This window comes from Zeugodacus cucurbitae, chromosome 6 (assembly GCF_028554725.1).
Source record: "Zeugodacus cucurbitae isolate PBARC_wt_2022May chromosome 6, idZeuCucr1.2, whole genome shotgun sequence".
NCBI classification, from domain to species: Eukaryota; Metazoa; Arthropoda; class Insecta; order Diptera; family Tephritidae; genus Zeugodacus; species Zeugodacus cucurbitae.
In genome coordinates, this window is record NC_071671.1 from 35,987,875 (window position 1) to 36,011,710 (window position 23,836).

A 23,836-nucleotide genomic window follows, 5' to 3' on the forward strand; every position below is an offset into this window, starting at 1 on the left:
TTGTTGATTAGTATGTAGTGTGGTAAGTAGTCGGCATAAAATAGCCGTATCAGTATAAAACAGACATTTCGTATTTTCACCACTGTCATTGTAATTCGTAAACTTTGCGGAACGGTTGGAATATTATTACGGGAGAAAATTATTTGAATTTCATAAGTGAACACAATAACAGAAATACCCAAACAGGTTATTATTACTGAAATATGGCTGACTTACCCGATGTTCTACAACAGCTTTTCAGGTGAATATTGCAGTTCTTATCTCATTTCACTGATCTATGTATATTTGTATTGAGTACACTCCTAGAAATGTATATGGATACACAAAAATATATAAATATAATATTTAACGTAAATCTTTTTTGGTTAAATTATGTTCGCTGTTTGTTAGATAATAAATATTAAAATACTAAGAAATAAATTTGTTCACGTATAGATAGATATGTATACATGTAGTGTGTGGGGTTGTTCCATGATTTAAGGCAAATTTGATAAGTATAAAGATACATATTGTCTGAGTTAAAGAAAGCTATATACGATATTTATAAGAACCACGCAAGATCACAAATAAAAAACCAGTTAATAAAATATATAAGAGAAAATCCTAAAATGAAAATTAATTTAAAAAATTTTGTTATCTGCAGTTTACTTTCCAATTCATTTTCACATAGAGGAGTGTATCTTTTTAAAATTTCACTTATTTGTAATTAATTTCTTAGTATTAGTTACGTATGGTGTGTTTAAAAAAATGTACAGATTTATATACATATGTACACTTGTACATATGTACATATCAACCATGTACAAATAAAATAATATTCTATATCCAACCGGATGTCATATAATTATAAAAATAATAAAATATCTGCAGTTACATATGTACAGTGGAACTTCCATAACTCGAAGATCTCCATAACTCGAATACTTGAATTGGCAATAGCGTTTAGAAGCCAAATTTCCTTCCCTAACTCGAATTTCTATAACTCGAACTCTTGAAGAGGCAATAGAGACAACATTCATACAAATTTCCTTCCATAAATCGAACTTTTTGGTCAGTACATAATACAAAATTTAAAATTTTACTATCGAGGCAGAATTTTAAAAGAATGCCTCTATATTGTACGGAGGCAAACGAAAAATATAATATTACACATATGGATTGCATAAATCATCTAACAAAGGCATGAAATATAGACGTCAAGAGCCAATAATAACAAACAAAATTACAGAATACATGTTTTAACGTATGTACAAAATACTTTATGCGAAGTTAATAAATAGAACAGTGTATAAATCTATATTTTACAGCTTTTGGAAAATTTATATGTTTTAATGAAAATTCTATAACTCGAAGTCTCTCTGACGCGAAGTTTTTTTGTGGATTATGGTGATTCGAGTTAGAGAAGTTCCACTGTATAATATGTAATTTTTTAAATATGTTGTAAATATATCTCTTCTCTGAACATTCTTTCAAAAAACATGACCTAAGGGTCACGTAACTGTTAATTTGTGAATACAATTTTAAAGTACATATATTATTTTTACAGACAAATGTCATTTTACTATCAACACAATCTAATTCAGTTACAAGTTATTCGTTTGAGTAGATCATAAATCGTTTGATTTCGCAATAATAAATTTTACATGTAGTACGGTATGAATAAATGTTTTTCGTAACCATAGTTTATAGTGTTTCTATATTTTCTTATATCAATATTTAAGTAACATTTATCTATGCGGTTTTATTGCTTAATGTTTGGTGGTAGCGTTTATTATTTTTTACTGCTCCATTTCTAGCTATATCGACTCCAACAAGGAACAGTATATTACTGCATTGAAGACTGCTGTCGCTATACAATCCGTATCAGCTTGGCCTGATAAGCGCGATGAAATACAAACTATGGTGCGGTCGGTTGCTGATAAGTTGAGAAGCCTCGGTACTGATGTTGAACTGGCTGATATTGGCAGTCAGCGGTTACCAAATGGTAAAGAAATAGCCCTTCCGAATGTGATATTAGGAACTCTAGGAAAGGTTAGAAACAAAATTGCAATCAATTTAATGCATATTATGTAAATATTATTTACATATATCTATAGGATACAAAGAAGAAGACAGTTGTAGTTTACGGTCATTTGGATGTACAACCAGCTTTGAAAGAAGATGGTTGGAATACGGAGCCCTTTGATCTAACCGAAATCGATGGAAAGTTGTATGGTAGAGGTGCAAGTGATGACAAAGGACCTGTTTTATGCTGGTTACATGCCATCGAGGCATTTCAAAAACTAAATATCGACTTACCTGTCAACTTGAAGTTTGTTTTCGAAGGAATGGAAGAAAGTGGTAGTGAGGGTCTGGATGATCTTTTGCTAGCACGTAAAGACGAGTTTTTATCAAATGTGGATTATGTTTGCATCTCTGATAATTACTGGCTCGGAAAGAAACGACCATGTTTGACCTATGGTCTTCGTGGCTTAGTTTATTACACTATTGAAATAGAGTGTGCTGTTAAAGATTTGCATAGTGGCGTATTTGGGGGTACTGTACATGAAGCTATGCCAGATCTTTGTTATCTACTCAGCATACTTGTAGACAAGGACACCAACATTCAAATTCCAGGCATTGATAGAGATGTAAGTATTCATATAAGCAGAATCGCATTTTTACGTTTAGTTAACATTTTCTATGAAGATGAAAACTTTAAGCTGATATTTAAAAAAAAAAAAAACCACTGTCTGTAATTATAACTTATTTATGACGATTTAGTTTAAACATTTCAAGTCGGCATATTCACATTTATATTAAAGAATAGCATTTTTCAGTTATAAGTGATAGTTAAATAATGGCCTAATCATTGAATCCGAATTCGATTTCGATACGATAAGGATTTTCAATGGACAATTTTTTTTCAATAATTGATTCAGTCGATAAACTACGAAAAATGAAAACGTAAAACTGTTTTATCGACAAATTTGAAATATTTAATTGTCTATGCTTTTTGCTTCGTTTAAAACTGACCTCCTTCTCGAGTAAACTTCAGGTTACTTATATGAAGGGCTCATCCTCTTGTTTACATACAGTCGAAACTTTCTATAACGAACTCCTTTATAACGAAGTTTTCTATATTGCGAAGAAATTATAAGAGCACTATGTTAAATGTTAAAAGGAACAACATTGTTTTTCTTTTCTATGTATGTATGTGATTGGCGTTGCAACCGTTTAGCCGGTTATAGCCGAATCGACGATAGTGCGCCATTCTATATAGTGAAGTAAATATCCAGTCAATTGGAGTTTGTTATAGAGAGTTTCGAATGTTTGAGTTTTACGTTTTAGTATTTTTTTGGTTACAAACTTAAAATCTGTTTCAAACTATAAATAAAATACTTTAATAATCCATAATATATACATGTGATGCCTTAATACATTTTCTTTCAACACGTTTGAAAGTTTCTTCCCAAAAAGTATTTAATTCGCCTCTTTGGGAAAATTCTTTCGCTATTTCAAGGGGCAATTTATTTCGCTTTTGAACACCTGAAATGTATTTTTATTAGTGTGTTTTTGGCTCTTGTCTCTAAAATACCCAGTTTAAATATAATTTAGTTCGTCATCACTAATTGTTTGGATAAAAACTTCCAAATGGTTCATTTTTGTTTGGATTGTGCGGATTGTATGATTTCGAAATAACCGACATCTATTAGCCACGGAATTTATTTTAGTAAGTCGGTAAGTGAGTTCACTTATATCGAAAAACTTATTTTTGATTAGGCCCAATAAGACTGCATATTTCCGTCTAAAGATCGAAAAAGGCATTCAACTTCTAGAGTTTCATATTTGGACTTCTTCCTATTTCTCTGGTGCAATATCTTCTATATACAATCATCAATTTGAAACAAAGGTTTGGTGAAGAACAAAAATAAACACACCAATCAAGGAGAGAAATTATTGTGTAAATTGAGAATTCTTGATCTCACTAGATATAACGCTTCGAAAGTTGGTTTAAAGAAAGGTAGAAGTACATATTGGAGAAATTTTAAAAACTATCAAAAATCAGTCGTCATTAGAAATTACCTTGTTTTTCAGGTGGCACCGCTGTTACATAACGAAAATGAAATTTACAACAACATAGATTATGAAGTTGATGAATACAAGTGAGTATGCGTATCGATTTTTTTTTGTAATTTTATTTTATATTTTGTAGCTACGTTGTTAATTAAAATTTATTAACACATTAAGAAATCAAATAGTCTCTTTCGTATTTTAAAGCAAAATGCGTTTCGGAACCATGTAAAGGAGTTAAATTAAAAATATCTGTTTTTATATATATGTACATATATATACGAGTTAAGTTTATATTTTTAGAAACGATATTGGAGCCCGTCGTCTACCTCACAATGAGGACAAAACCAAGTTACTGATGCACAGATGGCGCTATCCAAGCCTTTCCATTCATGGAATAGAAGGTGCCTTTTATGAGCATGGCGCAAAAACTGTAATACCAGCTAAAGTAATCGGAAAGTTTTCCATACGCTTGGTTCCTAATCAAGATCCAGAACATATCACTGAGTGCGTCACCAAATACTTAAATGCGAAATGGCAAGAACGAGGTTCTCCAAACAAAATGAAGGTAATTACAGTGGAACTTCTCTTACTCGAATCACCATAATCCACAAAAAAACTTCGAGTTATAGAATGCTTCATTAAAAAATAAAATTTTTCAAAAAGCTTTAAAATATAGAGTTATACACAGTTCTAGTTGTTTTGCTACTGTCTGGGTCTTGGCGTCTGTATCCCATTTGTTTGTTACATGATTTATAAAATCCATATCATATTTTTTGTGCGCCTCCATACGAATATAGAGACTTCTTTAAAATTCTGCGTCGATAGTACAATTTAATTTTTTTATTATGCCCTGGTCGAAAAGTTCGATTTATAGAAGGAAATTTCTATGAAATTTGACTTCTATTGCCAATTCAATAATTCGAGTTATGGAAAACTTCGAGTTGAAGAAGTTTGAGTTATGGAAGGAAATTTGTATGAAATTTGATTTCTAAATTCAATTCAAAAGTTCGAGTTAGAGAAGTTCGAGTTATGGAAATTCCACTGTATTTCATATCCAGATCATTAAATATGTTTACATATCTTAATTAATATTTGTAATCTTTTAAATAGGTTAACCTCGTAAGTAGTGGCAAACCTTGGACTGAAGATCCTAACCATCCTCATTATGAGGCGGCTAAAAGTGCCATCAAACATGTATACAAAACGGAACCTGATATGACCCGTGAAGGTGGTTCTATACCGGTGACACTAACCCTTCAAGAGGCCACTGGTAAAAATGTTATATTAGTCCCAGTAGGAGCTTGTGATGACGGAGCCCACTCTCAGAATGAAAAAATTGATATTTACAACTACATAGAAGGAGTAAGTACACAATCTATTATCACATGCTTGAATTTTTAATTCGGTTATTTTCAGACTAAACTTCTCGGAGCTTACCTTTATGAAGTTGGAAAATTGAACTAAACGGTTGAATTTAATGAACAACAAACATCACAGATTTAAAAATTATACAGTATATATTATCAGCATTAACACTTTAATAAAGAATTAAAATTTCCCAACAGACGAATCTAACTAGTCGGTCCATGTGTCCCCATATTTATTTTTATGAGCACTTTTTGATGACGCACTGCTGTCGGCTCCAAAAGCAGTTTTAATTGATTCATTCTCCCGAATAACAACTGGAGCATTTGGAGGCAGAGGGCGAGAAAATGCGTTCTGCTGTTTTTTCTCATATTCTTCACGATTTTTTCTTCGCAGCTCTTCGTAACTCGTACTATGTTTGGCTTCGATTGGCAATTCCGTTTCGTAGAAAGGTGTATCTAAATATAAAAAGTATAAAATATGTTGAGAATAATAAAAAACAACTTACTATCCAATGAGGGCCGATAAATGTCATCAAGACCTGTGATTGAAGGCCGACTTTCCATATCTAAATTGAGAGCACTAGCACGGGGAAAATCTTGAGCTTGTTCGTCACTTGTTACAGTTGAATTAAATGGCGACAAGGCTAATCCAATACCGATACCTTGGTCTGGATTAAGTCTGCTTATAACGCTTCCATCTTGTTGACGATGCTTTAATAATTCTCCGAGTTTTGAATTAGGTATTCTCATTAGCTTTTCTGCGCACTTTTGCTGGTAACTAAATTTTCCAACAAAATAGCCTATTATCACACCTACGACTACTTTGGGCACTGCGCCATACTTAAAGTGTGGCTGAAATATGCAATTGTTATAAATTAAAACTGTTATAATAATAAGAGGTTCAAGAAATTTGGATTTCTATACTGGCGATACGTGTATAGACAAACTCCTAAATAATAATTTCATTGTACTAAATAGTTTGCTATAATTGGTCACAAGTCGTGGTATTTGATATATTTACGTCCTTTTCTATTAATTACAACAGTTGTAAACATCATCTGCTATTTGATCTATTTCTTTTTATGCAAATGTTATAATAGTTCGAGTTCAGACGCGGCAACTCTTGGTTTATAGGAGAGGAGACGCCGAGTCTCCAGTGTACAGGGACACGCTTTGACACGCATATCCGAAACCATTGGCTTTCGGAATAGTAAAAAAAACACAGCTGCTATGATGAGGATTGTCGTCTCGCAGTGGACAGAAAACAGATGCCTACCTCGCAATGTTGCGATCGACCGCAACGCGAGCGGGATGGGAAAGATATCGAGAGCTGAAGAGGGAAGCGAGACGCATTTGTATACAAAAAAAGAAAGAGGACGAAATGCGTGAGTATGAAGAGCTTGACAAGCTGGCCTTCAGGGGAAATGCTCAAAAATTCTACGAAAAGACCCGGCGACTAACAGAAGGTTTCAAGACCGGAGCACACCCCCAGAGGTGTTCTAGTGGTTGATGCCCAGAGTAAGGAAGGCGGCGCGTTGCGCAAACTAGGTGCAAGTTGCACTGCCGTAGAGGCAACAGTCGCAGTACTGCGTTGTCTTAAAGCCTGAACAGGTCTTAAGATGGCTCCATCCATTGCATTAGTTACACCTAACCGAGCTGGAATTTGGATAGAGCCTTTTAGCGCATACGCAGCAGAAAAAAACCTCAGGCCCCGGGTTGGACTCGATGTCAGACCGGAGTAAGAGGATGTGGAGCAACCTTGTTGCAAGGCGTTGTTCCAATGACGTACAACTAGACTTAAATCTTACCGATCCAAACAGGGTTATAGTATGTTTACATATGAAAATAATCTCGTTCTAAGCTCGTTTAATAATCTAACCATTTACATATAGCCAAATGAGATTATCAATTGTCAAATGTGTTGCATTTGTTGTTGTATTACACATATTTCTCACGCTGTCGGCCATTGTTGTTTACATTTTCATTTGACATTTCTCCTTTTCTTCGCAAAATTATCGATAAACCTAGGAATAACACCGAAAATCTAGTTTTATAAAACGAGATAATTTTATAATCTCGGATTATCCAGAGAGGAATTTTGTATGGGAAATCTCGTTTCTTAATTACAGATTATCGAGTTAAACTCGTAAATGGAGATAATCTCGTTATATGTAAACATAGTATTAGATCTCCGAAAGGGCAGCCCTTGACCGGATAAAATCCGGGTCAACTCCGGACAGAACCGGCTGCGTTGGGAGTTGTATCGATGACTTGTGTTCGAAAGTGAACTGCCAGCTTCTTGAACTTTCTCGCTTCTTCTCTGCGAGGAGCCTGGCACTCGCACCCATTAAATCCACGGCAACCCTCTTTACCAACTGGACGAAGGAGTACTGACTAAGTCTTAATATTCACGTCGATGGCACACCAATACTGACTGTGAACAATCCCAAGATTTTGGGAATTACATTTGACAGTCTGACTCCTTCACTCCACACACGACCGCGATATCCTCAAGTCGCTAGCCGGTAGCACTTGGAGAAAAGACAAAGAAACGTTGCTGGCTACTTACAAGGCTATCGGCCCGCCGGTCGTAAATTACGCTGCACCGGTATGGTCGCCTGGATGCAGTGGCAGCAGAGTGCAGCAGAGGAAGCTACAGACGTGTCAAAACACCGCACTCCGAACTGCTACAGGATGTCTCTTGATGTCAGCAGAGACACATTTACACAGTGAGGCCATTATGCTGCCTCATAAGGAGCATAACGAACTGCTTACCAAGCAGTTTCTACTTGGGAGTTTTAGCTCTAAACGCCATTCACAGTGGAGCTATTAACACCTTCATTGACTCCCTTCCAGTGAATGAGGTCCTTGGAACCAAACCACCACCTATAGCAGACGAACAGCTCGAGTTGCTGCTTAAAACCAGATTGACCCTTGCGCAACTTCGAACTGGATATTGTAGCAGGTTAAACACTCACTTATCCAGACTGAACACCGACATACAAACATGTCCCGCATGTAATGAGTCCCCGCATGATACTAACCACCTCTTTGCATGCCCAACGAACCCTACTCATCTAACACCGCTTTCCCTTTGGTCCAACCCTGTCGAAACAGCACGTTTCCTGGGCCTCCCGTTAGATGATTTCGACGACAACCAGATTTATGCTCTTCTGTTCAGGCAGGGATAGATAACCGCTACAACAACAACAACAGCAACAGCGAGACCTGCACTCCGATGGAAGGACCAAGTGGAGAAGGACCTGGCTTCACTTGGTGTTACCGATTGGCGCAAAACTGCCAAAAGGAGAGATGCGTGGCGCGCTATTGTGGATTCGGCTACAACCGCGTAAGCGGTTTCTACGCCAGTCAAGAAGAAGAAGAATTTGCAAATACATATAGAAATATGCATAATATAATTAAAATATATTAGAAAACGGAAAATAACGATAAAAATTAGCTAATGAAATATATGTTTTTTGTTTGCGTACAAGAAGTTGAAAATGTTATATGAAAGAGAATGAGAGAAAAACACGGACAGAGTTTTCGAATATAAATTCTTCGTTTGAACGCAAAGGGTGACAGCAAAAGGAGGGAGAAATTGCGGCAGGAATTGCCGCGTCTGAATTCGAACATAGCTGTAATCAAATGGTAAAAATGGCTTTAAGAACAAATTATTGACAAAAAGGACAATACAAATATATATTTTTATTATTTTTAACTTGAAATACATTTTAATTGATTGAATAGATTAAATAAGACATGGACGCAGCTATAAACTTAAAAAATATAGGTAAAAAGAAATGATTTTGTGCATAGTTATTTTCTCAGGAGCCTTTCCTTTAGGAAAACACTTACCACTTGGCGACCGTTTAAACAAGTATGAAATGGAAGGTATTTTTAATTTCACAACACTTGGTTTGAATCCTTTATTAAGGGATATATAAAAGATGTGGCTTGACAATAGTTTAAAATGTTTTGGTATAAAACCGTAAAGAAGGAAAACGCGCGGAAAACTGCCTTATGTTCTCGACGATGTGTGACGAACTGATGAAAAAAAAATGACTGTCTTCTTCCTTCGCTTTCTGTGTCCTCATGTGTACAGTTATGGGTTTGTTGTGTAGATGTGTATCGGTGTGTAGTGTTGATGAGTAGTGTGCTCTTGAGTGGTGTGGATGATAATCGGTGGTGTGGTGAGTATGGTGGATGTAGCGTGTTAGTGATGCGAGTTTGAATATGGTGAGTGTTGTGTCCGGGATGATTAGAGTTTTTTCGGGTTTAAGTGCTGCTGTGATGTTTGTGTGTGATATGTATGTTAGTTGTTTGATTGACAGAGTGCAGGTATTTCACCACTGCACTTGTATATCGGAAGATATGTGAGTGTGAAAACTTTTTTATGTTATGGTGATTGTGATGTAGTATGTAACTAGCAATATTAAGAAAATATGTATGTTTAGAAATAAAATAAGCATGAAAATTATATTAAGCAATATGTATGTTAATAAATGAAAATGCAAAAAATTAGGTAAGTATGTATATGCATTTATATTTATTTCTCTTCCTGATAATTCCTTTATTTTTGTTTTTATGTTTTTTTTTTATATTATTTTATTTTTAGCTGAATTTTAAGCACACATAGGCGAATGATGCTTTATTTATCGATATATATATAAGTAGATATATATAATAGGTGTATATGTATATAATGGGTGTAAATTATAAATATATATAATTTTTTTTTTTTTTTTTTTTATATTGCAAAACTGTTTTCCATTACCGGTATCTTTAAATTTACCGTAGTTTAAGATTTTGATGTATCCGTTTTAATAAAATCCTTTTTTTTTTTTTTTTTTTTTTTGTTTTTTGTTTTACCGCTTATATTGGGCCACCTCGTATTTACATAAATATGTACATATACGTAATAATAATAAGGAATGGATACACTCACTTTATTCCTCTCAAGGGTTTAAAGGGGGGAGATATTTGTGTGGCTTTCTTTTACTGTCTGCTCCTACTCCTGTTCGAATGCTACTTCTTGGTTGTTGTACGATTGTTGTTGTGTTGATTAGTCCTTTTGGCAATTTGTTTCGCACTTTTTGTTGTGTTGTAATTAGTTTCGCGCCCGTTGGTTTTTTATGTATTTTTTGTTTTTGGGTCTCGCGCACGTTTTGTTATTTTTGTTAGTAGAATTTTGTATGTATTTTTAGTTTAGCCTGTTGTGTTTTATGTTTCACATATGTATATATCCATAACTGCACTTTGCCACTTATTTAGGTCACCAATTTTAATAAATTTTTTTTTTTTTTTTTTTGATATGTACTTTTTCTTGAGTTATTTGGTGGTTATGTATGTTTTATTTGTTCACTGCACTATTTGTTTTTTATGCATCTTTTATAGCATTATTTGCTATGTATTGTTTCCAGTGGTGCCTGTCTCTTAGGCTCGAAGGACCATAGTTATTTTCTCAGGAGCCTTTCCTTTAGGAAAACACTTACCACTTGGCGACCGTTTAAACAAGTATGAAATGGAAGGTATTTTTAATTTCACAACACTTGGTTTGAATCCTTTATTAAGGGATATATAAAAGATGTGGCTTGACAATAGTTTAAAATGTTTTGGTATAAAACCGTAAAGAAGGAAAACGCGCGGAAAACTGCCTTATGTTCTCGACGATGTGTGACGAACTGATGAAAAAAAAATGACTGTCTTCTTCCTTCGCTTTCTGTGTCCTCATGTGTACAGTTATGGGTTTGTTGTGTAGATGTGTATCGGTGTGTAGTGTTGATGAGTAGTGTGCTCTTGAGTGGTGTGGATGATAATCGGTGGTGTGGTGAGTATGGTGGATGTAGCGTGTTAGTGATGCGAGTTTGAATATGGTGAGTGTTGTGTCCGGGATGATTAGAGTTTTTTCGGGTTTAAGTGCTGCTGTGATGTTTGTGTGTGATATGTATGTTAGTTGTTTGATTGACAGAGTGCAGGTATTTCACCACTGCACTTGTATATCGGAAGATATGTGAGTGTGAAAACTTTTTTATGTTATGGTGATTGTGATGTAGTATGTAACTAGCAATATTAAGAAAATATGTATGTTTAGAAATAAAATAAGCATGAAAATTATATTAAGCAATATGTATGTTAATAAATGAAAATGCAAAAAATTAGGTAAGTATGTATATGCATTTATATTTATTTCTCTTCCTGATAATTCCTTTATTTTTGTTTTTATGTTTTTTTTTTATATTATTTTATTTTTAGCTGAATTTTAAGCACACATAGGCGAATGATGCTTTATTTATCGATATATATATAAGTAGATATATATAATAGGTGTATATGTATATAATGGGTGTAAATTATAAATATATATAATTTTTTTTTTTTTTTTTTATATATTGCAAAACTGTTTTCCATTACCGGTATCTTTAAATTTACCGTAGTTTAAGATTTTGATGTATCCGTTTTAATAAAATCCTTTTTTTTTTTTTTTTTTTTTTTGTTTTTTGTTTTACCGCTTATATTGGGCCACCTCGTATTTACATAAATATGTACATATACGTAATAATAATAAGGAATGGATACACTCACTTTATTCCTCTCAAGGGTTTAAAGGGGGGAGATATTTGTGTGGCTTTCTTTTACTGTCTGCTCCTACTCCTGTTCGAATGCTACTTCTTGGTTGTTGTACGATTGTTGTTGTGTTGATTAGTCCTTTTGGCAATTTGTTTCGCACTTTTTGTTGTGTTGTAATTAGTTTCGCGCCCGTTGGTTTTTTATGTATTTTTTGTTTTTGGGTCTCGCGCACGTTTTGTTATTTTTGTTAGTAGAATTTTGTATGTATTTTTAGTTTAGCCTGTTGTGTTTTATGTTTCACATATGTATATATCCATAACTGCACTTTGCCACTTATTTAGGTCACCAATTTTAATAAATTTTTTTTTTTTTTTTTTTGATATGTACTTTTTCTTGAGTTATTTGGTGGTTATGTATGTTTTATTTGTTCACTGCACTATTTGTTTTTTATGCATCTTTTATAGCATTATTTGCTATGTATTGTTTCCAGTGGTGCCTGTCTCTTAGGCTCGAAGGACCATAGTTATTTTCTCAGGAGCCTTTCCTTTAGGAAAACACTTACCACTTGGCGACCGTTTAAACAAGTATGAAATGGAAGGTATTTTTAATTTCACAACACTTGGTTTGAATCCTTTATTAAGGGATATATAAAAGATGTGGCTTGACAATAGTTTAAAATGTTTTGGTATAAAACCGTAAAGAAGGAAAACGCGCGGAAAACTGCCTTATGTTCTCGACGATGTGTGACGAACTGATGAAAAAAAAATGACTGTCTTCTTCCTTCGCTTTCTGTGTCCTCATGTGTACAGTTATGGGTTTGTTGTGTAGATGTGTATCGGTGTGTAGTGTTGATGAGTAGTGTGCTCTTGAGTGGTGTGGATGATAATCGGTGGTGTGGTGAGTATGGTGGATGTAGCGTGTTAGTGATGCGAGTTTGAATATGGTGAGTGTTGTGTCCGGGATGATTAGAGTTTTTTCGGGTTTAAGTGCTGCTGTGATGTTTGTGTGTGATATGTATGTTAGTTGTTTGTAAGAGGACAAGGCTCATTTAGCCAGTGCATATTTACGTAAGTTGCATTCAAATTAAATTTTATTTTCAAATTTATATATATATTTCATTTAAACATAAACAAAATTTTATATCGCGGTAAGTTAAAGAAACTCAAACATTAGTTCTACAATTAGGAAATTGTGCGATATAAATATAAATTAAAACACTATCAAAACTTTATAGAATAATAAAATAATGAATGGGCCTAATGATTGAATCCGAATCTTCCTTACAGGTTTGATAACATACTTTCCGCGGTTCATAGATGTCGCTAATTTCGAAAGTGATACACTAAAATTATTAAATAATTTGAATTGTTGGTTAACGATATGGTGTTGCACCAAGACAAAGCGAATAAATTTCCTCAAGACCACCAGACAAAATAAATACCTTTTGGGAAAAAAATTCACAAAAGTTAAACGATGTTTGCTCCTCAATCAGATTTATCCTTAAAGTTAATAAAGTACTTTATAATACTGAATCGATTTAAATTTTGCAGCCAAAAAAATGTCAAAACTGTACAAGATATACCTAGAACAGGTATTGGGCCCTTCAGCCAAATAACTTTAAGTCATTCGAGGAGCAGACCCTCTATATATCAGTTCAGAGTTTCAAAGGCATTCAAAGTTTTAGATGCTCCCCAGTAATTGCAACAAAAAATATTCGGGTATTCCCTAAAACCAGAACTACTAACAAAGCACTAGTTAGTGCAATATTTCCCAATTCATATTCATATCTCTGCTGTTTTTTCGACATATCGCTGAGGATTTTTTACCTGTTGTAAAGTTAGAAATCTGATGATAAGGTTGACAAGAGATGAGATAATAATCTTAGTTTCTAAAAAAAGTTCAACAATATTAACCCTTTCAGGACCGCACCTAAACCAACTATCTGAAATTTTTTTGACTTAAAATGCCTTATTTAACTAACAAAAAAAGTTTTAGCTCCCTAGCTTGATGGGGTCACGAGATATAGAAAGTTGCTTATAAGCAACTTTGGGCGTTTAGGGCATCATAGAGGTATAAATATATGGAAAGAAAAATATTTATACAAGAGATTTCCCCTGCCAGCCAAGCCTAACCAATTTCCCTATAGATTTCAACACATTTACACATTTTTTTGTGAAGTACCAACACCAGCGCACATGTATACGTCATTTTTTTAAACTTAAATAGAATTTCCCAAACAAAAGAAAACTAGTTATCTCATTTCTTGTTCTTATTGAATGAGTACGAATAAGAACACACGATTGTCATTAGTGCCAAAAGAAAATCCTAAAATGGGAAATAAAAAAACTTTTGCGCTCATAAAACACAAAAGGTAAGTCGAATGGATTCGTTGTTATTTTTTATTTTTATTTTTATTTAATTAATTACTGTATTAATATTATTCTGCAGGCGTTGTAACATTCGCTTTTCCAGAACAGTTTTAGTCATCCAACTGAGGAGCAGCTCATTAAAATTTTAATTAATTTGTATGTTTAAAGTGGCCTGCGCGGTGCAAAAATTGTGTGTTATATTATGCTGTTTAATTTACATAAAATTAGCGGTTCATAAAAATTAATTAATTAATTATTGTGTTTTCAGATTTTATATAATTAATATATTTTTTCAGCTTTTATCAATACTTTAAAAACTTTTGTTCAGATATGGTAACTATTTTGATTAAATTAATATTTTTTCAGCTATTATTATTATTTTTTCAGATATTAATAATATTATTCTTTTTTCAATACTTTATTTTCAGATATGAATAATATATTTTTTATTTTATTTATGCTAGTAATTAAAAAAATTAATGTAATTAATTAGAATAAATATTGTACAAATTAATTGTAAACATATGTATGTATATGAAGATATAAATCAAGTTTAAATAAATAATTATAAAATCAATTTTTTTTTTAAATTTTAAAAATAAGAATAAAAAATGCAACCCTGCATATTAATTATAATTTCTATGGCACTGCTTAGAGCTTTTTCACACAGGCATTTCCTTTTGCGGCAATTCTTAGTTTTATAGGAGAGGGAGCGACGTAGAGAGGGGAATTTCTCTTTCTCTCGCCTCTCTTGGTCTTGGTCGCAAAAGGAAATTTAAATTGCCTGTGTGAAATCGGTTAATTGATTAAATTCAAATTTTCAAATATATTGTATATGTACATTAATTTTAAAATGTTCGCAAATGCAACACTGTTACTAGCAGCGAATATCAACCACCATTCGATGCAACAAAATTTAGCGATGTATCACAGGTACATATATCGGCCATTACTTATTTTGGTCTAAGGAACTAGATCGCAGGAGATCTACTGAGCTATTTGCTTTTAGTCAGGTTGAGCTTGCCGTAATGGCCACTGCCCAATGGGGCTACATGACATGAGGCTAAATATCCTGATGGATGCAAATTGCTACAGTTGGATGGAAGAAAGGGAGATTAAGACATCAAGACATATAGTCCAGCTTGCACTATACAGCAGTGGAAAGATCTTGGCAGACAAATTTTGGAGAAACTGTTTAACTGTCTGGATTACAAATTAGTTGCCTGTACAAATTCGTAAAAAACTCAAAGTACAAACTCCAAGAAATCGTGTTGAAATTTTGGATTATCTTCCTTACTATGTCTTCTTCGGACTCTTTTCAAGTAACATCTTGAATACCCATTGGTCTTATAATCTATTTAAATTGTTATAAATCAACTTTTTCAACAATTAAGTGCTCTATATTGTGTGGTCCTTTAGAAATTTCTTGATTGGCAATACTTTCTAGTAAATGGATTTGAAATTCTTCATCCGTTCTCATCCTGTCTTCATCACACTCTTCGTTGTTTTTTTATAATCTGCTCCACAACTTCCAAACGCTAAACTTTTCTTCGATTAATGATCGTGACATAACTTTTATACCGTTGTTATGTTTTTATTCCCCGATCTCTAATGAATCAATTAAATAGATTTTTGTATATTTGACTTGCTAAACGATGTTAAACATTGACGTTGCTTATAACCAATTTTGGGTTAAAACCTTTTCACTATGTTATAAATAATGTATGTAATTAGATTAGGCATTGGAATAGATCGTTATTTAACTTTATTGTATCCTAATGAATAGGAAACTACACCTATTCCGGTTTACAACTATATTTAATCGTCAATTTTGTAGCTTTATTTGTACTGCTTTCGACTTTCTGACTTGTCTTTCGTTTTTTCAATCTTCTTACTTGCACCAAAAATTATATTACAAACAAACAAAACAACTAGAAGAATGCTGTACGACTAAAGTATCTAGCAAATAAATTGTTGACTGCTGGAGATGGAAGCTCTAATAAGGATATAAATTTATTTACCCAAGTACACAGTATAATAAATCAATATAATAATAATCAATTTACCATCTTTATATTAAACTTTGGCGTATGAAATGAGTTATCTTTATTTTTATAATAACTTATTTTGGTTTCTGGAGGAATTATGGAAAAGTAATTATTATAATTTCGTGACAAATAAAGCGAAACTTGATTAAATCACATCGTCATAACTGAAGCAAAATCTACTAATTATTTCGAGCGACTGCCAAGGGAAATCAATGAAACGGTACAGAGTTGAAAAAAAGCATTGGATAGTCAAATTGGATGAAAAATATTTGCTAAAAATAATACATTAAAGCTTTAACAAAAAACCGATTGTTTCTTCATATCTATAGAATGACTTCATGTAGAAAATATTTCAATAATAGGGATAGTACTTCAAAAACAATGTTTAAAACTTTATAAAATATATATGTATGTGGTGAACTTACTTTTAAATAACCATTCTTAACCGCCAAATATGCGCCTACTCCCAATGCAGTTCCTAACGGCAGAGAACGTTGAAAGAAAGATTCAGAGTTACATTCCCTTAATACCCTTATTTCGTCGGCTGTGAATTGATAATTTGCCTAAAACAAAATGTCCATATAAAAGTTTACGTTACCGTTTTAAAATATTAATTACCAGTAGATGATGCTCTGTTGGCTGAGATCGCTCCATATCTCCGAACACAATGTTTGATATTACACTGAATGTTATTTAACTTTAAACACGAAAACCTGTTTTTTACAATTGTTAACAAAATATTTGTAAGAACAATCGACTTTTTACTTTCCTGTGGTTTATTTCATAACAACGACCAAATTGATAGGAATTGATTCTCAGAACGGTATTGCCACTTATCACATATTATTAGATTAATTTGCATGTCGAGGCATTTTTTGTTGCCTGCAATAGTTACTTTATATTGTAACGAAAATGGCACCAGAACAAACTAGAATTGACAATCGAAATCGATAATTTGCCAGATCTATCTAGACATCGATATTCGTAGTTGCCAGAATGTTCGAGTGACGATAACATGGTAGCAATCGACTATATAAGGGCTGCCGGACTGACAGCAAGACACAGTTCTAATAAGAGAGTTGTCGAGTAAAGCAGGGATAAAGGGATGTCCAACTTATTCCAGTGTGAGCGCGCCTCAAAATTTGCGTTTTTTATAACATTTTGCAATATTGCCAGATCAGACAAAATACTAATTTTTGGGCATTTAAATAAAAATACCCAACATTTATTATGGTTAAAAATTATTATATACTGAATGTTTAATATAAAATAACTTATTTCAATTTCATTTAGCGATAAAATGGTATATTAAAATAGCCGGTTTTCGAAGTTTCAGTAATAAATATGGTCAATTATTAAGTGTCAACTGAAAATAAATCAATTTCTTTTATAATTTTCCATGAAAAATTAGTTTCTCGATGCTGCAATTCACAAAAATATTCTTTAACCACTTTTAAATTACGCGTTTTCATTGATATTTATTGTTTTAAGTTCTTATTAGTGATCTTGCAAGGCGGATAAAAATGTCTCCATCGCATTATTTTTTTGGCAACATTTCAATCTGGCCTTTCCAGTTTCCCAATTGCGAAACGTCAAAACCTCCTCATCTCGACAAACTGTCAAAGTTTAGGTGGTTTTGACGTTTACAATTGCGCTCTCACTTCCAGTGATATGAGAGTTGTACATCTCTTTATCTCTGGAGTAAAGTGTAAACAAGTTATAAGTATGTTGCCCAATGACACATTCAATCCATACACATAGACGACGACTAATAATGTCTGCCATCGATTAGTCACTTCTCTGCTCGCTATCTTTGGGCGCTGCTCGCCTGTCGAAAATTTTACATGTGAAAGCAACAACAAATATATCTAGTTGAATTCGTGCTGGAGAGTATGCGAATACCTCATTAAAAATGCTATCGCCGCTTGCTGAGCGCTGCCAAATTTTGCTTTACATATTTATGTAGACTATTCCACCTAAAATGCACTATTGCGCCATAAATGCTGTTTGAATTAGAGGATAGTGCGTTCTTTTGGCTTCTCTATAACGCTTAGCCAATGATGACACCTAACAAACCTATCTTTGGGCGATGCTCGCTTGTTAAAAATTTTACATGGGAAAGCAACAACAAATGCACGATGAAACGCATGATTAAGAGGACAATTTAGCGCAGGGTTGCACCACAAGTACTATCTATTTGTTTGAATTAAAGTGGCCATACACGATACACATGAGTGTTGGATCGGTATGCGTTGGAAGCAGATTTACGCGTATATGGGCTTGTGCGCATACCAATCCATGTTCGCGAAAATGTTTAAATTTTTACGATCGGTGTGCACATATCGCTCATTTACTTGAATAGTGTCACAACTCAAAAATTTCGATTTTTCAGGAGAGCGGTTTAAAGTTTTCAATTGTCTCTTATTTAGCAAATATAGAAAACTGAAATCAGTTTTTTTGACAAATCTAGTGGCCTGTAATATATTAAATACAATGTTGAGCAGAAATGGACCAACTAGAGTGTATTAATGCTTTTTCTTGGGCTTAAATGTGACCCATTTTGAATTATGTCGTTATTTGTGAAAAATATAAATCAATTTCGCCGTAAAATTTGTCGTTTTTGTTGAAAAAAAGCAATATAAAAAATTTAATTAATTTTCACCAATATCGTTCCAACACAAAATATGTCGTTCTTTCTGAAAAGAAAACCAACTTCACCATATGACAATATATGTTGTAACACCAAATATGTCGTTGTTTCGTAAAAAAAAGTATAACTAATTCTGGCACAACTGAGAAGTGTCGTTATTGTGATTAAAAAATATTGCAACATAAAAAGTTTAATAACGGCACATTCTTATTTCACCGCTTATTTTTCTGCGTGTTTTTTGAGTTGTGACATTATTCAAGTAAATGAGCGATATGTTTGTCGTGTATGGCGTTGTATGCACACAATTGGTGATTTGGAGAAGAAAACAACGACGAAATAGGGTATATTTTAAAAGAAAAATATGATTTTATTGAAATAATCAGCCAGATTGTAAATTTCATGTGAACGACATTCCCAATGAAAAAACTCACACATTTATGTTTTTTGTAACACAAAGTCACAATGGTAAATTCTCACAATAATCGAAAATTTTCCCTTATTGTAAATGAAATTTTGTTCATGTGAAACAGTATACAACGTTGCCATATAGTTATTTTTACTAACTAGTTGTTTATTCTGGAAAGTCTCCAAACGGCTGGTGGAGGCCAACTATCCAAAAACTCCCGGTAACTACCCTGCAAGACTAGTAGAGTTACTTATCTTATGGAATATTGGTTACCGGTAAAGAAAGCTTGTATTATTATTTTGGTCTCTATTGTTCTAGCATCAGGAAAAAAGTTACCATTTCTCCTCTTTTACGGCATGTCGGTGTGATTATCTTGCTCGCTCTCTCTCATTGATTTGGTGCCAATGCTGCATATGTCTTTCTGCTCTAATTTTTCTTTGTTTTGAAAAGGCATGTGTCACTCTGTGGTTAGCAGAGCCCCCTGTAGTAGTTTTTTTTTAATCAGCCATCTATCAGTGGACCCTACAAGACGGAGCTAACTCATACACCACTACACATCAGAGAACTGCATGAGTGCCTAATTTCCGTACTTAGAGTAAACTTGCTTCAAAGCGATGGCGGTGTCCACTCACACTCATAGACATGCATTGTGAGCTAACATCTACTCAAAGAACTATGAGTGGAGAAGCTACTGAGCCAGTCGTATACTTGCTATTGCATATTAATTGTATTTGTTTTACACATTCTCCTTTTTGATTTTCACTGACAAATGGTGATCATACTCAAGACCAGCAAAGGAAAAAGCAAGACACACTCATCACCAGTAGCGCGTGTACTTGAGTGTTTACTATTGTATTGTTGTTCGTGTATTCTTTTTTTGTCGTGCTTCAATTTTTGTGCGTTGCTTATTAAGAACTGCAAACTTTTTTGCTGTTTTATGTATGCTGACGCAAGTGTGTCATTCGTTGTGGAACATTCCCTGCAAGAACAAGGTCAACCTTTTGACTGTTCGTACGATAATTAGAATTAAAAAATTTTTTAGCATGTAAAATTGAAATATTTATATCCCTTTTTAATATAGTCAAAGTCTGCTTTTGGAAAAAAGCGATTATTATTTCTTGTCCATGCATATACATACACACTAATTATTGTTTTGTTGATCATTTCAGCTTCAGCTGTTTTTTACAGGGGTTTAGCACATGGATGACAGCGACTTCGGCTGCTCGATCTGCCACTCGTGTAAATCACATACAAAACACACAAAACGAGCATGCAAAGAACAACAAAGTATTAAATGAACTCAATACTCAGAGAGTTGCTAAAAATTGAGAATGTCATTTCCTCAAACCGCTTTTTTTTGTTGTCGCTCAGCTTAAGTAATAACATGAATAAGCAGAAAAGAGTTAAGTGTTTTTTAACCGCTTTGAGCTAAGTGGAAAAATTCTGTGAGTGTTAAAACCACCGTGACATATTTGGCAAAGTGTTTTTGATACACAAGTATGAGAAATATGCCAGTAAGCACGCGGTGTATTTTGAGTGGCGGTGCACTTCTGCAGGTCTCTGGTATGTACATTTTAACACGCACTAACTCAACATGCACATATACTCTTTTATATTTACCATGTTATTTTCCATTGTATTCTGCGTTGTTGTTGTTATATATTACACCAATTCTAAATCCATAAACCTGAAATTATTTAAAATTACTAATTTGTATTATATATATATATATATTTGGCGTAGGAACCGCTTTAAACGATTATAGCCGAATCCACCAGAGCGCGCCACTCATTCCTCATTTTTGCTTTTTGGCGCCAACTGGTGAAGCCAGGTCACTTTGCACTTGGTCTTTCCACCGGAGTGGTGGTCGTCCTCTTCCGCGGCTTTTTCCAGCGGGTACTGCATCGAATACTTTCAGAGCTGGAGTGTTTTCTTCCATTCGTACAACATGACCTAGCCAGCGTAGCCGCTGTCTTTTTATTCGCTGAACTATGTCAATGTCGTCGTATAACTCGTACAGCTCATCGTTCCATCGTCTGCGGTATTCGCCGTTGCCAATGTTTAGAGGACCATAAATCTTGCGCAAAACCTTTCTCTCGAAAACCCCAAGAGTCGTCTCATCGGATGTTGTCATCGTCCACGCTTCAGCGCCATACATTAGGACGGGAATAATGAGCGACTTATAGAGTTTGATTTTGGTTCGAAGAGAGAAGACTTTACTTTTCAATTGCCTACTCAGTCCAAAGTAGCACCTGTTGGCAAGAGTGATTCTGCGTTGGATTTCAAGGCTGACATTGTTGGTGTTGTTAATGCTGGTCTCCAGATAAACGAAATTATCTACAACTTTAAACTTATGACTGTCAACAGTGACGTGGGAGCCAAGACGCGAGTACGCTGACTGTTTGTTTGATGACAGGAGATATTTCGTCTTGTCCTCATTCACCACCAGACCCATACGCTTCGTTTCTTTATCTAGTCTGGAAAACGCAGAATAAACGGCGCGGCGCGATTGTTGCTTCCGATGATATCAATATCATCGGCATACGCCAGGAGCTGTACACTCTTGTAGAAGATTCTACCCTCTCTATTTAGCTCTGCAGCTCGTATTATTTTTTCCAGCAATAGATTGAAGAAGTCGCACGATATTGAGTCACCCTGCCTCGATTGGTATCGAAAGGCTCGGAGAGGTCCTTCCCGATCCTGACGGAGCTGGTATTGCTCAACGTCAGCTTACATAGCCGTATTAGTTTTGCAGGGATACCAAATTCAGACATCGCGGCATAAAGACAGCTCCTTTTCGTGCTATCGAAGGCAGCTTTAAAATCGATAAAAAGATGGTGAGTATCGATTCTTCTCTCTCGGGTCTTTTCCAAGATTTGGCGCATGGTGAATATCTGGTCCATTGTAGATTTTCCAGGTCTAAAGCCACACTGATAAGGTCCAATCAGTTCGTTGACGGTGGGCTTTAGTCTTTCACACAATACGCTCGACCAATTTGTATTATGTATTAAAAATATATGAAACATACCTCCACCAATTTCACCGTCACCTCCTTGCTCCTCCTTTGCTGTGCACACACGTATAACTACAATGAAATGAAATTTTAATTATAAAAACAAATAACAAAAGTAACACAAATAATGCATTTATAAGATGGATAAATATCCAAAAACACTTAACAAAATAAAAGAAATATTTTCATGTGTAGAAGTTCACGCAAGTGAGGAAAGTTTTTGATTGTCATTCACTTGGGAGTGGCCAGAAACGATTCTTCTCCACATGGTTCAAGCAGCTCACGACTTCCGGTTTTAGACCAAGTATCCTCTGGGTAGCCATCAGGCATCCGTTTGAAGGCGAAGCCCGCTTATGCGGTTGTGCGTAGGGCTTGGGACCCACCACATAAAAACACCCCCCAATGAAAAATCTACGAAAGCCTCGGATGAGACACCCCCCTTTTGATGACGACCCCTGCAAACGTTTTAAGGACAATGATATAAGGGCATGCACCTGGAATGTCCGGACCCTTAATTGGGAAGGTGCCTCTGCCCAGCTGATTGATGTCCTCATACGACTCAAGGCTGACATCACCGCCATCCAAGAAAAGCCATACAGCGGCCATATAAAGGAGCGCAAATTTGGTGTTGGATTTGTGGTGGGAGAGAGACTCCGTCGCAGAGTCCTGGCATTCACCCCGGTGGATGAACGTCTTGCCACAATCCGCATCAAAGCGAGGTTCTTCAACATATCGCTGATTTGCGCCCACGCCCCAACGGAAGAGAAGGACGATGTGACCAAAGATGCTTTCTATGAGCGCCTAGAACGTACCTATGAGCGCTGCCCCCGCCACGATGTAAAAGTCGTGCTTGGCGATTTTAACGCCAGGGTGGGTAAAGAAGGTGTCTTTGGCACAACAGTCGGAAAATTCAGCCTCCATGACGAAACATCGCCAAACGGCCTGAGGCTGATCGACTTCGCTGGGGCCCGAAATATGGTCGTCTGTAGTACCAGATTCCAGCATAAGAAAATACATCAAGCTACTTGGCTGTCTCCTGATCGAAACACGCGGAACCAAATCGATCACGTTGTGATAGACGGAAGACATGTCTCCTGTGTTTTAGACGTGCGTACGCTCCGAGGACCAAATATAGACTCGGACCATTATCTGGTCGCAGCGAAGATACGCACCCGCCTCTGTGCAGCAAAGAATGCCCGTCAACAAACACAAGGAAGGTTCGACGTCGAAAAGCTGCAATCGCAACAGACAGCCACGAAATACTCTACTCGACTTGCACCCCTGCTCTCTGAGAGCACTCATCAGCATCTCGGTATAAGGGAACTGTGGAACGGCATCTCAAACTCACTGCGTACCG

At 35.0% G+C, this 23,836-nt stretch overlaps 2 protein-coding genes across 3 annotated transcripts; one reads left to right on the forward strand and one right to left on the reverse strand.

Annotated features, from left to right (window-relative positions):
• Positions 1-6: 6 nt before the first annotated feature.
• On the forward strand, positions 7-5,626 carry LOC105220464 (cytosolic non-specific dipeptidase). The gene is made up of 7 exons (XM_011196899.3): positions 7-241; positions 1,797-2,031; positions 2,097-2,630; positions 4,078-4,145; positions 4,357-4,621; positions 5,167-5,418; positions 5,473-5,626. Exons 1-7 carry the CDS (start codon positions 204-206, stop codon positions 5,518-5,520), a joined length of 1,440 nt encoding a protein of 479 aa, XP_011195201.1. The 5' UTR covers positions 7-203; the 3' UTR covers positions 5,521-5,626.
• LOC105220463 (OCIA domain-containing protein 1) lies at positions 2,394-17,345 on the reverse strand. Of its 2 annotated transcripts, XM_054232776.1 has the most exons (5): positions 17,179-17,345; positions 17,029-17,122; positions 16,836-16,973; positions 5,930-6,275; positions 2,394-5,879 (listed from the first exon to the last, which is right to left on the reverse strand). In XM_054232776.1, the coding sequence occupies exons 2-5, from the start codon at positions 17,062-17,064 to the stop codon at positions 5,632-5,634; spliced, it is 768 nt and encodes a 255-aa protein (XP_054088751.1). In that variant the 5' UTR covers positions 17,065-17,122; positions 17,179-17,345; the 3' UTR covers positions 2,394-5,631. The 2 variants fall into 2 exon arrangements, with proteins under 2 accessions (XP_054088751.1, XP_054088750.1); XM_054232775.1 differs by having other exon boundaries at positions 17,029-17,345.
• Between the last annotated feature and the right edge of the window lie 6,491 nt (positions 17,346-23,836).